The 15,546-nt window shown below is 35.7% G+C and overlaps 1 protein-coding gene across 1 annotated transcript in view; it reads left to right on the top strand.

Annotated features, from left to right (window-relative positions):
* The first annotated feature begins 504 nt into the window (after positions 1 to 504).
* PRDM5 (PR/SET domain 5) overlaps positions 505 to 15,546 on the top strand; it is a 77,774-nt gene continuing 62,732 nt past the window's right edge. Inside the window, exons 1-3 of the mRNA XM_035889642.1 lie at positions 505 to 525; positions 1,221 to 1,304; positions 11,150 to 11,272. Coding sequence (XP_035745535.1) covers positions 505 to 525; positions 1,221 to 1,304; positions 11,150 to 11,272 — 228 coding nt within the window. The remainder of the gene's footprint in view (positions 526 to 1,220; positions 1,305 to 11,149; positions 11,273 to 15,546) is intronic.

Genomic DNA, 15,546 nt, shown 5'->3' with positions numbered 1-15,546 from the left:
TTCTTGTCTTTTTACTTTCTGCTTTGCTGTTCTTCCTAACGAAATCTTGATTGTGCACATTTTAAAATATTGCTGCTCAATTCTGTTGCCTTGTTATGCAATGCCAATTTTATTTTCCTTTGTTTATTACCTCTTCAGGTTTCTTTTTAAATACCACGATTTTTTTTATTTGCCTGGTTATTTCTAAGAGGAATGATCCTGGAAGTTGTCCATTCCACTTCTTCCTCTGCACTCTACCTGTGGACAGTCCGTAAAAACTAGGCAAGAGGGAAAACATGTAGCAGGATTGTGGAATGTGCCTGGGGGAAGGGACATGTGGGCAAGATCGATACTTTTATTAGCCAAAATACCATTATTTTTAAAGAAACACAGAAGTTGCTTTTCATTATATAGTTATAATCTCTAATGCATAAAGTGTATAGAGCTTTTTGATCTGAATGCTGCAAAAAGGAAATGCAGTCTGCATTCCATTTTGTAGGGCTTGTCACTGCAAATAAGGAGAAGATGGGGGCAAGTTATGCCTGTGTAAGAAAGTCCTATTTAAATAATTTACCCTGCTGCTAGTGTGATGTCTGTGAAGGAAAAAAACACTGATACCCCAAACTTTTAGAAGAACATATCAATGGATGCTTTCACAGCATGTGTTATGACTAGCAGGTGGTATAATGTTTTAATTTTGTTTATGAAGGCTTGAATTAATTCATAGACATGTGCATACTCCCTGTGTTTTTAAACAAATCTCTTTATATGATCCAAAGCTCAGTTATTCGGTGTTTTGATTTGTGGCACTTCAAATAGTGTTGCAAATAATCTTGCAAATAAATCTAATGTAAACTTTGTGCTTGCCAAATACTTTACATTTTTAGCTGGATGTCTACTGCAAGGTGCTTCCTGAAAATCTTACACAAGAAATGTAAGAAGTCTGACTTGTAAATTTCAGCCTTATTTAAAATAAATAAAAACAGTGTTTCCCGAAGGGGAAATGAGCATGTAGAGGAAAGGTATGGTTTTAAGAGATTCTTCAAGCTATGAAAAGAATGGGAATGAGCTCAAAGTTGAACCTTCAAGGATGTTCACCTTCTTAGCCTAAGTAGGATGACAAAGGAAAACTGTCCTTTTCCATTTGAAGCTAAAAATGATACCTCTGCCGGAGTTTGGTAATTCACTTGCCTTTTTTTTTTTTCCCCACTGATTTTTTTTCTTTTATAATTATTCCTTAGGGTGAAAAATTTGGCCCCTTTGCAGGGGAGAAGCGAATGCCACAGGAACTGGATGAGAACACAGACTGCAGGCTCATGTGGGAAGTGAGTAGTCTAGAGAGACACCATCACACCTAGCAAAAGTGTTCTCAGAATTAAGTGTTTACTGTAACAAATCCTTCTCCAGCTTAAAGATACTGTAGTGAGATTTTGTTCTTATTGATGCTTTTTAAAATATGCTTTTTGGACGGAGGGGGATTGACTTCTTTAAAATGATGAAGAAATAACGAATGATAATTTCTAATCAATGAAGTGTGAGAAATAGCAAGTCAAGCAAAACATAAAAATATAACATCGTGAAAAATTATTGGAAAATGTGAAAATAAAAAAGTAATTTGAATTTGGGAAGATGATTGTAAGATACTGATTTATGCTGATCAACAGGTGCCAGCTCCTAGCTTCCTCCAACTGTAATATAAAACATTTCCTGCTGTGACACTTGTGGTAGGGTTTGGCAATTGTATGATAAGTGAAGTTTTTAAATTTTAGCAACTTTGTAACACAATGGGTAGTTGTGAGATCTTTAGCAAAATAAAAACCTGGTGCTGTGGGCAGATGAAGGCATAATGTGTTTTAGGGCTCTTCTAAACTTCTATGGGTTTAGCATCAACAGTACTTTATACACTAAGTCTTGTAATTACATCCTTAACCCATTCTAGTTCCTGTCATAGCTGTGTTTGCCTGTAGCAAAAAATCTGAGTTTACCAGTTGAGATTATACTTCCTGAAAAACGCTTGCAATAACAACATTTCCAACTTGTTACAAACACCTGCTTTTTGGTGCTTCTGGTCTGTCTTTGTTATCTATCTTTTCTGCTCTACTTCTTTGAGCAGAATTCCTTTCCTTTCCTTTTTTATTTTTTTCCCCAGCCAAACAGTTTGTATTGAATGCATATTTAGTCCTGTTTTACACTGAGAAGGGGACTAATTTCCTACTTTTTCACCTTTCTGTGGTTAGAGGTGGAAAGATGACTGCTATTTTTGTTTGGTGGCACTATACAAGAAAAGCTTATGTTTGACATGTGGCTTAAAGCACTATCTGCACATGTATTACAAAATAAATGTTTGACAAAAGCCCTCAAGCATTAACATCCCTGAGCAGCTTATAAAGAGAGGATAGTATTGATATGGTCTTAGCAGAGCTATAAATAGATTCTACACGCTGGGACAATGAGTGAGAGAATGCTAAAAGCCCATCTCGTTATACCCAAACTCAACATAAATACAGTGAGTGATAAAATATTCCCAGATGAGTCTTAATGCAAGTGTATGTATCCCTGTGCCTTTGTTTTCCCCCTTCCTCTTTTCTTTCCTTTTTTTTTTCTTTAAATCTAGAGATGTGCCCAAAATATCTTTTCCCAGAGAAGAGGTGTGGACAAGTTGTTCCCCTCTCTCCTTTGGTTGTGTACTCAGAGCAACTGGTTTAATCTTCTTTGATCTCAGCTGAAAAGAAAACAATACAATGTGCTTCTAATACAAATGTTTGCTGAATACAGTACACGTTCATGTGCCCTGGCTCACTTGCCTTTTCATGATGTTTCTGCAGGTTATTTTAAATCGATAAAATACTTGAGCTAGAACAAGGTTTTCAGAAGGGATGGTGGGTGGATTATAGCAATGAGAAGGTCTTTAAATTTGTTGGAAAGCTGTATGATTTTCCAGATGTCTCATTGCTGATGATTAAATGAGATTTATCTGTTTCTGTAAGACAGAAAATAAAAGACAAATACATGTATTTACTGATGACACTAATACGACCCCATCAACAGCAAATCAGAAAATGAGTTTTTTATGAGCTGTTCTAAAACCATTTCATAATATCTTATTGTAACCTACTTTTGAGAGTCTTGAAAGATTCCTGCATACCAAATTTTATGACTTCCTGAATGTTTGAACCCAAGTTGTTCAAGTTTACTGTAGTTGATCTGAACGTGAGCTTTATAATGCACTTTAAATCATGCTGAGAGTAGTCTTAAGTTGAAAATAGAGACCAGGAATGCAGAAAGTAAAAAGTTGAATGGTCCAAGTAGATGGTTATTCCAGAGACTGTGGGAGGCAGTCACAGTAACTAGCCAAGTTTGTGCATAGTTGGCTGTACCAAAGATAATAAAAATAATTAATTTGAAGACTGTTGGATGAAGGCATACTAAAGCCTGACCTCATAGTCTGATTGCAGTCAAAAAAATGCGTTTTCAGTGAGGACACCTGTAGAAAGCAAGCTAAGTAGTAGAGACTTTTTGTAAGGCAAGTAAAAATGACCATGAATGGAACACTTCTTTTCTTGGTATGTGATGCCTGGGATCTGAGCTTCAATTTTGTGGAATAGTTTTCTGTGAGGAAGTTTGCCACATGCATTTCTAGTTCTGCAGAGTTGAGGTCTGTGATGTGGTCTGTTTTGATCAAGCTATTCCTTTTTCTCCGAGACCAGCATTGTGAGTTGGCATGTTTGAGACGTCACATTGAGACAGAATTGTATACGTTATGTTTTCTTTTGGTCTTTGGGAAAACATGGAACCCAAAAGAATTTATTGGGTCCAGTGATTTTGTTAAATAAAGTTCTGAGGATGTTAGAGTTTGTGTTTAAATTAAATATAGCAGAATGCTATTAGTCTGCCTGTAACTTGTGTAGTTCTAAAGAAATCAAAAGTTTACACTTGCTCATTCAACAGATTCCAGAGGATTGGGGTGGTAGTGGGAAAGCGTCCTTGATCTTGCTGTTATCTTTGTAAAGAGCTACATGCTGAAATGTTTTACTTACAAGTGATGCGAAAGGGAAAAAACCCAAACCTGTGGTAACCATATAGTTAGGAGTAATAATAAAAAGCCAAGAAAATGTCCAAATGGCTTTGTGCTTTTTCTTTCTTTCTGTCAAAGAACCACCTCCCTGTTATCCCCTAACCCTCATGTCATTACCTCTCAGACTGAATTGCATGTTGCTCTAGTTAAGTATGCAGCTAGTTGCTGGTGATGAATCGAGAGGTTTGTTCTTATTCTTAGCATCCCACTAACACCTTGATTAAGTACTGCTTTGTTGGTCTGTATTGGTATACTTGGCATAGTAATTTTAAATTACATGTATTTGCTGGAAGAGCAAGTGCTTTAAGGCAAGAACAGAATAATCTTTAGGTATTAAAGTTCACAGTTGTTTTTGCCTCTGGAGGCTCAGATGTCTCTCTGCAAAGGGAAGATACCTGTTCAGTTTATTTTCTTTATCGTCCCTAATCAAGAAAGTGGTGTTCATTTCACTGCTATTGGTTTGTGGCAAGCATATACTTTTGGTGATGACTTTGGCAAATGTTAGAACAGGGAGGGCTGGAAAGACTTAGTCCTTCTTCAGTTACTCTGACATACCATGAAGAAATGTTGGTCAGGATTGAATGGCACATAATATGCTGTGTAATGTTGAATGTTAAATATTTCAGGTTTGGTTTCTGTCTATCTGCCAGGATTATGTTTTCTTCATTGTTATATTAAAACAGAGAAGAACAGAAACATACTGGAATTAAGTCTTTCAATGGAAGCTAATGTTCGTGCTTATTCATATGAGAAAATGAAATGAACTTATGTTTCTACTACATAACTCTGATCACTTCTGCAGTGACAATTGTTTTCTGTTAAATAAGCCTGCCTGAAAACTATCAAAGGCAATAGAAAATCTGCTATTGGCTGCAACCAGCTTTAGATCAGAGCTTTAATGTTTAGGATTGAGGTATGAGAAGTCAAGCACTTTAAGCTAATGGTGGGGTGGGTTTTGTTTTTTTTTTTTTTTTTTTTTTTTTTTCTTCTTTGATATCTTGCCTGTAAAATGTGGTTCTGGCATAGGAAGGCTTTTACTTACAAGGCATTAAGTCGAATTATGTCTTGAGTTTCATGATAAAATAAACCTTAATTTGAAGAATCCTGTGTTTGCTCTCAAGATGAATGTAATATTAGAAACCTAGTTCTTAGCAATGGAGTCTTTATTTTTTCTGTATGAAGACTACCTTCGTGGTCATTACTCCTCAGATAGTATTTACATTTAAAATTATTTGCTTTTAATGTTTTTGTGTGAATCTTTGTTTAATTTTCAGAAATGTTTTTGTTTTTCTCATTTCTTAGACAAGTGCATCTGGATGCATTTTTATACAAGTTGCATTTAAAGTAACTTCTGCCACACATAACAGTCAGACATTGATGCCCTATCACAATTCCAAGCTTGCATCTTAGATTTTCAATTTTGTGAAATTAATCCCCACTGGGATAGATAGGTGTCCAAGGTAGTTATTAATATTCTTCCCAGTTTGTTTATTTAGCTAAATTTCATTAATCAACTCTTTTAATGCTTGATTTAGTCATCTTTATTCATGTTAAGTTTATGACTTTGTTTTAATTTTAGTGACTTTTGGAACAGGCACCTTAATGATCTTCTGGTTTTGATGATGAGAAGAACCTACTCCTGAAAGTGAGAATTTAGCCTCATGTTTTCATTTACATGATTTATTTACAACGTTAGAAAGTACAGGCTGATAGGTTGAGGTGCTAGTATTCTAACCTGAATTTGTAATAGAAGATCACACACAATTGCTTGAGGAGATTTGGGTATCCTTCCAGTGAACGTGAAGTTCAACCCTGCTTGTGAAAACTCCACAGAACATTAGCAGAAGTCTAGGAATGAGCTTTCTGAACCGTTCTGTCTCTGACAAGGTCAAATAATGTCATGCAGCAGCGGGAGCTTCATTAACATGAAAAACTGTTGTTCTATATTTTGGCTGAAGAAAAATGTAATATGCTGTCTATGTCCCCATACTTCTTAGTGAGCAAGCAAATCAACAGTTGCTGCCTCAGGTTTCCTTTGCAAGTGTTGCTAGAATACTTTCTACAGCAATGTTGAAAGGTGAGTTTCTACTCTGCAGTGAGTTCTGTGACTGAGGTCTAAAACCGAGGATGCGGAAGTATTGCATCTAGCTGTTTTATACTATTAACAATAAAAATCATGTTTTCAGCTAATCAAAAAAAATGCAGTGCAGAAAGCGGTGCTTTTCTTTACATGATTGTTTGAATGAACATAGATTTTTAGATTTATATATGTTTAGAAAATGGTTTCCAGAAAGCAGGCAGTGTGTTTACTGCCTTCAGCAAAGACAACCATCTGCTTATTTTCAGTGAAGTTTTTTTTCTTTTCTTCTTCTCTTGCCAGGTGTGCATGGTAGAGCATTTGCAATTGCACTCACGAGCATTTTGAAGTAGCATACAGGACAACTTTGGATGTATTTTGAAAATCTGGAGATGATTTCATTGCAGCCTAAAAGGCTGGCAGATGGAGTAGTGCATGTTGTTGATGGGTATTACAAGCAGCTTAGACCTTATTTAGGCCTGTGTAGGGTTTCGTATGGTAACTTATACAATGACTAGGGGCACATTTAGTCACATGGTGCCTGTTAATGTGGCATAATTCAATGATGTCCTGATTGATCTTGAGGTAACACCCTCTGTGTCGTAACAGTGAATGTCAGGTATTTCATGTTACTGTGAAGACGTTTGACTAAATCGGTTCAGTGACACCTTTCGTGTTGATTCTCAAGAAGGTAATTCTTAGACACCTCAGTTTGAGGTGTGGTCATGTCTGGTGCATGCTTTGGATATGTGTACGTATTTTAGGTGTTTGGTTGTACTGAGTGACCAAATATTGAGGGTGTGGTAGTAAAATGGAAAGGTATCTTGCTGCGGGTTATCAGGCATGAATTTGAATCAGCCCTGTTCTAGGCTCATGCCAAAGTCTGCTTATACTTAAATATGAAACAAATTGCTACTTAATTATTTAGCCTGGGAAATCAAAGGTGACTGTATGTCTGGTCACATCACTCACTAGTAATAGAAACTCCAAGTTATCTCAATTGGTTACAGAAACTACAGGAACATCTTGGTCTCAGTGGTTGAAATAAATGGGTCCTAGACCAAGATGGTCTATTGCACCACAGCAGGCAGGCTCAACTTTTGTGGATTTACCCCTTTATTGAGAGGAAGTAAGGATGAGGTCCTATTTCCTGTTTTCAAACAAAACAAAACATTATAGTATAACATCATTGAGGTCTATTTCTAGCTCTTTCACTGATTCTCCATGTTAACCATATCATCATATCATACAGTCCTTTCAGGTGTCTTTTGATCTAAGATGACTGAATCCTTTATCATTTAGTAGTGGTGTCATGACTTAAGAGCATTTTTAGTTTGGTGGCCTTAGAAAATAAATCAGAAATACTTTTGTACTTGAGTTCAGGTCCTTTCAAAATAGTTTTTAAAATCCTTTCTGGATTAACGACTGTAGCTTGAGGATCTTAAGGAACACACCTCAAGCTAACCAGATGATTTTGCTTGGTTCATGTAATGCCAAATGTATAGAAACTGGGGAAAATAACATTCAAACATGGAATTATTCATGTAGACAGGTGACAGGTTCAAATGTCACAATTTTTAAAAACAAGTATGTTCACTAGCATTGTGAAATTGATACTACATAAAAGTACCAGGGAACCTCAGCCCTGTAAAAAACTTTTGCCTCTATTTTAAGGACCTTATAACATCTGTCTCAGCAACAGCCATCTCTGATCCTGTCTCCTTGGATATCAGAAAAGATTTAAAGGCAGACCCAGGTATAAGCATTTTAGCTCGTATTTATTGATACACCTTCTAATTAAACTGATTTTCTTGTTTGGTGATAATGCCACAAAGCAGAAGGATGACTGAGGACTTCAGGGGTCCGTTATTGGAGGGAGCATCTTTTGGGACATATTCCAAACTTCATTAATAATTCAATATAGATAATATTTAGGTGCACTTATTTTAAACTGAAAATGTAGAGTCTAGCTGTTTATTTCATTTAACTACCATGGTTAGCTTGTACTGGCTTTGAGTTTGAGAAATATATTTGGAAAGCAAGAGCTGGTCTTTTTGTTTGTTTGTTTTACATATTGATTAAGTTTGGGATTCACTGCCATAGTACTCAAAGGTTGGTTGTTCCTTTAGGTAACGCACCTGTTCATGCAGCCAGTGAGAAAAGGAGTGGTAAATATCACTGCCTAGTCCATGTTAAGTACAGTGTTTTGGCTGGTTTTCATTACTTTTCTTCCTCACATCTGTGTATTTGGTGCAGCATTATTTCTTTACAAGGTGAAAAAAGCAACAGAAAATATAGTACCTCTTTAAGGGATTTATTGTATTCTTTGATCAATAGTTTCCTTATGTGCTGTCTTTTCTTTGTGTTTGATATCTATTTATGGATTGCTAGAGACTGAGAAAGCACAACTGAGATGATTGTGTATCATTGAAGTGAATATAAATTATTCTTATATAATTTAAGGATCAAGCAAATGAAGAAGAATAGATGAAAAGGTAGATAGTGTAACGTATGGTTTTTATAATAGGATCTTGATTGCTTCTCTTTCTGATTCAAGTCAAGATCTGATGGCAACCACCCATGGTGGACTTTTATAATCCATGCTTTGGTAGCTAAATCACAAAGCCATTACCTTGACTTTAATTACTCAAAGATGCTAATCTGCAACGTTAAACATTTTCACTCAAAGTGAGGTTCAGCTCTGTCTATAACCTATTTAGAACTGGATGATTGTTACAGTATAATCAATGCAGTGCTTCTGCTTGGCAGCTGGCTTTTCAGGAGGTGAATACACTGTTAGCATGTATTTTTTGTGTAAATTTGGAGCTTGCTTTTATGGTTTGATTGCACTCATTCTACTCATGTTCCTAATGAAAGCAACAGTTCCAATAACGAGCAGGCAAGGTGATAGTCACAGAATGACAGGATGGCTGAGGTTGGAAGGGACCTCTGGAGGTCATCTGGTCCAACCCTTCTGAACACCTAGGGCCACCTAGTGCCAGCTGCCCAGGACAGCTTTTGGGTATCTACATCTTCGAAGATGGAGACTATACAACCTCTCTGGGAAACCCATTGCAGTGCTTAGTGTTAGATAACATTGCTTCCAGGTGCATTTAAATATGTAGGTTTGACACTTCTCACTGTGGTTAATCTGTGTGTCTGAAAGTAAAACAACTTGTAAAGTTTGAAATACTGGCACTTTTTCGTGACGTGCCCTTAAGATATCCTGTTGTCCTTTAGAAGAATAATAATACATTTTGAAGACTTACTTGTTTGCAGAACTACAATAGGGTTTTTTGTTTTAATGTGAGAACACCATGCTGTCAACCAGCTATTATTGTAGCAGAATACAGTTTTTCCTTTCTAACGATGTCCTAAATGTTTAGGTAATTTAAGCAGTTGTACTGAAGAAATACGATATTGCATCTATTAGAAACAAATATAGCAAGAATGTGAGCAATTTAAATACAAAGCCATGAAGACAATCTAAGTTTGATCTTACATAGCTGAAATCCCTAGCTCTTAAGAAATACCTGCTCTGGATACTTCTTGTTGACAGATCAAAAAGAAAATATGTTCATTATGTAAATAAATCACATGGAATAATAGTGTGGCTGTATGACCTTTCTGCATGGCTCTCTATCTTCTGTATCAGTGGAGATTCAAGTGATCTATGATTTAAAACAAAATAAGCCATTTTTTTTATATGGCAGTGGCAGCTGTATTTTTTCAGCAGTATGTCTTTGTGTTTCAAGGGGGAAGGATGACTTGGTTAATATTAAGTTTCTATTTCTATGATTTTAATTTTTCAATATAAGCTGGAATTTTGTCACAGTCATAGAAATTCTATGGATCTGTAATGACGGCCAAAAGCTCCTGATATGGAGGTGACTTATCTTGTGCATGCAATTCTTTTTTTAATGTGGCTTCTTCACTTAGTGGACAAAACCTGAATGTGTTTGTTTCCTCTACTAAATAATTTACAGCCCTTCACCTGCATAGTATACTAATCTGTTCTCTGAAATAATATCTTATTCTGATAAAATTTCAGCCAAACATAGTTGAAGACTGACTGGTATTCACTGAGGCTACATATTTATATTTCCTTTAGAGAGGCATATATAAAATATGTTCAAGTGAACGAGTAAAATAGTATATATGGAATGAATAAATGCAACTATATAGGTCCTTGATCTGAAGATAGATGTCCATCCAAGGGTAAGATGAATTTTGCCCTTGCTAAAGGAAAAACCCCACAAAACCAAAAAACCAAACCCACAGAAGACTTGAAAGGGAAATGAAGAATATGGTTTTCAAAAAGTGTTTTGTAAGTTTCTGGGATATTTAGGGTTAGTGTGAGGCAGTAAGACTTAACAGTTATGAAAGCATATCTACTGGATTTGGAAATTGTATGAAGAAGAAAAGTTATATTTGGTGATAAAGAAGCAAAAAGAGGATTCTGTGATGGAGTAGTGAGGTAGGAATGGAGACAGAACTGGTAATTCGGGTTGCAAGTTGGTTGAGCAGCTAGTAAGATTACAGAAGAGGGGAAACGGCAAAGTCAGTGGAAAAGTTGAATTCAGATATGGACATAGTCTGTTTGTAATGGTTGCCAGGTAAGGCTGAGGTTATATGGGTTTCTGGCAAGATCATAAAGAACAAGAGGACTTGAAGGAGCAAAAAGAAAGGAAAGAACGTGAGCACCAGTGACCATACTGTCAGTTTAGGGAGACCCAGGAGTCAGTCGTAATACTTGTTTACTAAAGGAAAGGCTAAGAGAAGAGAGGGGGAGCTCAATACAGGAAGCTGACACTAGTTGCTGGATTTGAGTTGCCTCCTTATTCTGAGGTGAATAAATATGCTTATAGAAAAAGGTGAATGTGCACCACAGCTGTGAGTACCTACTGAATGCAAGATTCACTTGCTGAGCACAAGCATGCCTTAGTGTTTTATGTGTTTAAATGCGTTTGGTAAACAATTTCAATTTTGCTTAATTTTTTTTTTTTTTTTTGTTTCAGGTTCGTGGGAGTAAAGGTGAGGTCCTTTATATCCTGGATGCAAGCAATCCACGCCATTCTAATTGGCTGCGTTTTGTCCATGAGGCTCCATCACAGGAACAGAAGAACCTGGCAGCCATCCAGGTAGATATGGTGGATTTCTACTATTTGCTTCCTGTTATTGATTAACTAATTGGATCTCCTCTTTGGTCTTTATGTCTTGACTACTTTTTTTTTCCTACCTTTCTTTTTAGAAGTGATCTCGTGTGCTTTAATGCCATAAATTAGACTGATAGCATGAAAGACCAAAGAGGTCCATAGTTAGAATCTGATATTCTTTGAAAGGTTTATTTTAATCTGCTGTGATGGAATTGCACTGAATCACTTACATGAACAAATTCTCCTGGTTTAAAGTGAACAGTTTACATTTTAAAAAAAAAAAAAAAAATCATTTCCAGAGTAGTTAACTCAGTACTGTAAAAATTTAATTTTCTCACTACAGCCTTATTCAGTCAAGGTAAGCTTTTGCCTGAATATAGTTATTTTCTTGTCATTGTAGAAATTAAAAAGATAACTAGTTAACTATGTTCCTGGCTGAATCAGGACTAATGATTTAGAGGCCTAGTTGTGTTTCATGCCAAAGTCAGGTATGAGCTTAGGTGTACAGAAAGCGGAATCATGCATTTGCTTTATAGTTTAAAATTTGATATAAAACCAGGACAGGTTTGAAAGCAAGCGTGGTGCTTAGAATATTCTAGTAGAAAACAGAGAATTGAAGGATCTAATTATCTGATAGGATGATCAGGCAGTGCTTAAGGATAAGTTAATGAAAAAAGATAATTTTCTTTTTCTAGTCTTGGCTTTGAATCTGAATTTATCCAGCTTATTTTTACATTTTTATATTTGTCATTTGCAACATTCTGTGGTAATGAGTTCCACTGTTTTAATTACACATTATGTTGAAACATGCTTCTGGTTTTCTTCTAGAAACGTCTTAATTTCACTTGATTCCCTAGTCCTTGTATAACAATGAATAGTTACTTTATGTTCATTTTTCTATGCGATCCTTGATTTTATAGAACCCTATTATATCCTTTCCCTCTTGTTTGACAGCTCTTTTCTCAAGCTGAAGAGTCTTAGTCTGTTTAATCTCTCATTTTTGGAAGCATTCTGTGACTTTGCAGAATGCAACAAAGACAGTGATATTTTTTTCTAGTTACAGCTATTGTCCTTTTGGAGATTATGGAAGAAATGAACTGTCTGCATTTTTTTTTTCAACAGCTCAGTTTTACAGTAAAATAATTTCCAATCCCTCTTGTAGCTGTGTTAAATTTTTTGCTTAAAATGGATACTTTCCAAAATGTTTCAGGCTAACCCAAGCTATTTGCTGATGTAATCCAAATTTGCAGAATATTAGGAAAGGGAGAATTATTTATCAGAATTTCTTAAAATTATTATTCTGCTTTTTCATAATGAGATGGCTTTTTTTTCTAGGATTTTCCTGCAGATCCTTGACAAAAGAATTTGAAAGCATAGTTTATTTTGAGGCCAAATGAAAAAAAAAAACCCCTAACTGGTTATCTGCCAGACTTGACTTGGGCCTCTGACTTACCAAAGCTCTAGTTTTACTGAATGTCTGACATTCCATCACATATTGCTGGCTGAACATGGCTGTAATTTTGCTGCTGTTATTGTTTCCTTGGACCTTGTTGCTGTTCCTGGTTTAGGTCACTGTGGAGAGCTTCATCATCTGCTTTTCCTCTGGGCCACAACTCTAGGTTGTGGTCTTTGGTTCAGACCTCTTTAAGTCTTAACATCCAGGCTACAATTGAATTTTGAGTAATGGATAAGAAAGAGCGTTCACTATTCATCCATTCAGCAAAAACTCTTTTCAGCACTGACTGAATGACTGCTTTATTATGCTTTTCCTGATGTCTGTGACAAGTTGGTGGTTAATTTAGTATGACCACTGCCTATACAATTATTTCTGTACGTTTTCCTTCTGTCTTTGTGTCTTGGTTATAACAAGATCTATCAAAAGATTTGTTGTCCTGCTTATAGGACCAGATATGGAAGGTCCTCATACATGAGGAGTCCTACGCATTAGTCAGTGATTAGCATGTCATCAGAGCATAGGCAGTGTGACAGCAAATTACACTCAATGTTAGCAAATGCAAAGTAAGGCTCACAAGAGGGAGCAGCGTGAACAATTAATGTTCGTTATTATATTTTAAATAAAATGCTCAGTAAAATGACCTGAACTTCTATTGAGTGTGTAGTAGTGGGTTTTTGATAATGAAAATGATTATTTAAATAAAGAAATGGAATGAAACTGTTATGCTGTATTGCATAATGTTATACCTTGCTTAGAGTGTGCTTAGTGCTTTTTACATGCCTTTTTAAAAAATTATCATGGAATTAAAGGATGATTTATAAAGAGAGTGGCAAGAATATTAGTCCTGTGAAAGCTTCCACAGAAAAACATTTGGAAAAAATACAGGGAAAAATAGAATAAACACAGTCAGCATGTACAAAATGATGGAAAGTATAGGGAAGACAAACCTGTGAAACAAATAAATTTACTAAATTATCTCATAGGTTTTTTTAGTACCATCAATAATCAGTTGCCAAAGTAGCTTTTGTATTCTGTGTGAGTGACCTGGAAGCTGTGTAGATATGTATATATGTACAAGTATTTAATTGCGTATAACATGAATAGGTACTACTTGTGCTGAAAAAAGCTGAATATGCATGTGCGTATTTGCAGAGTTTGAGCTCACTTTAGCAGATAGAGTTGCAAATCCCAAAGCTCTGCTATTCCTTTGGGGGCAGGGGGGAGGGCTGGGAACCAACAACACAGCCCACAAATTCTTCAGTATTTTAATTCCACAATCTTTGCCTTTAATGATAAGCAGATTTAAGGCCACTTGGTGCAGTAGCACTTTGCTTCATGAAATCAGTGGGCAAAATATTGGTGGAATGTTTCCACTAATGATACCCTTTAGTTTGAATTGAGAGTTGCCTGATTGCCACCAAGATGGTAAAATGATCTTTTACAAAGAGGAAGAAGTTACGAATTACAGCAGTGAAGTTGTTTTATCTTCATTATCATTACTCAAGTTAACGTGGCTACAAAAAAAAAAAAAAGTTGCATTGCTGAACAAGTACTAAAGTAATTAAAAAAAAGAAGAATTTGTAATACAGATTATGACATCAAACAAAAAAAAAATTCTTAATCTTAAACCAACCGAATGATTACATACAATATATATACATATATATATACACATATAATAAAGTAGAAAGTCTGCATAGTTATAGAAAGACCTAATTGACTAACTAAGAGGAGAAAATAGAGTATTTAGAGATGGTTAGAGACTTTGTGTTCTAACCAACACATTGATTACCCTTGTGAAATACAAATTTTCTCCAGACATTTGCATTATATGAAGATTTTTGTGGGGTTGGCTGAATTTTTAAACGAGTATTTGATTTTTCCCTCTCAGTTCTACTGCTTACTTTTAAAAGTAGATCTTTAGCAGTGAATTTCACAAGCTAAAATTGATTCCTTGAAATTATGTGACTACGGTTAATGATACCAGCCTATAGAATGTGAAAATAAAATAAACCATGGTGGTAGAATTCTTGCTTGTCCTAAGTCTATTCTATGAATGCGTAAGAACTTAACATTGGTTGTGTGTATCACAGATGCCCCTCTGCAATTTTCTAGGAGACTTTGTATGAACTAACAAAAATGTGAATAGAAAATAATAATTTCCTTGTTTATACCCACCAATGCTAATTTCCAGTAATTATCTTTCCCAATAGTTTTCTTTCCAGTCTCCAAATACTCCAACAGGAGCTTTTTGGTCTACTCTGAGAACATTTCTGATCCTGATGGCTTCACTCTAGTAAAGATAAATGTTATAATCTCATATCCGAAATAGTGATTGATAATCAGTTTACTATTTGCTGCATAATGCTCAGTATTCAGTTTAAAAGAAGATGAAGTGAATGCGTATGTCCCTGTATACAAATAAAGTAAACCACATCCTGGGTTGACTGCAAAATATGATTAGCTCATCATAGCTTAATTGTACCCAATGATCATGTTTAGACTGTGCAAAATGCTTCCTGTGGTGAAAAAGCAATTTAGAGGGCATGGGATTTTTTTTAAGTAAGTTTGGTGTTGGGTTTTTTTTTTGTTTGTTTGTTTTTCTGGCTTTTTGGGGTGTGGGTGTGGGTTTGTGTTTTGTGGGTGTTTGGTTTTTTTGGTGTGGTGTGGGGTTTTTTTGGTTTTTTTGTTTTGGTTTTTTCCCTTCTCCCTGTAATGCTATATATTTTGTAAAACCCTGGTTCTGGTGGAAGCTCTTGGTGATGTTATCTGGAGCATTCTGGGCACTGAGTTCTGCCTTTGC

The sequence above is a fragment of the Egretta garzetta genome, unplaced genomic scaffold, assembly GCF_000687185.1.
Source record: "Egretta garzetta isolate BGI_Z169 unplaced genomic scaffold, ASM68718v1 scaffold342, whole genome shotgun sequence".
Classification (NCBI taxonomy): Eukaryota; Metazoa; Chordata; class Aves; order Pelecaniformes; family Ardeidae; genus Egretta; species Egretta garzetta.
Note: the sequence above shows the minus strand (reverse complement) of the source record. Positions and strands in the feature narration are given on the sequence as shown.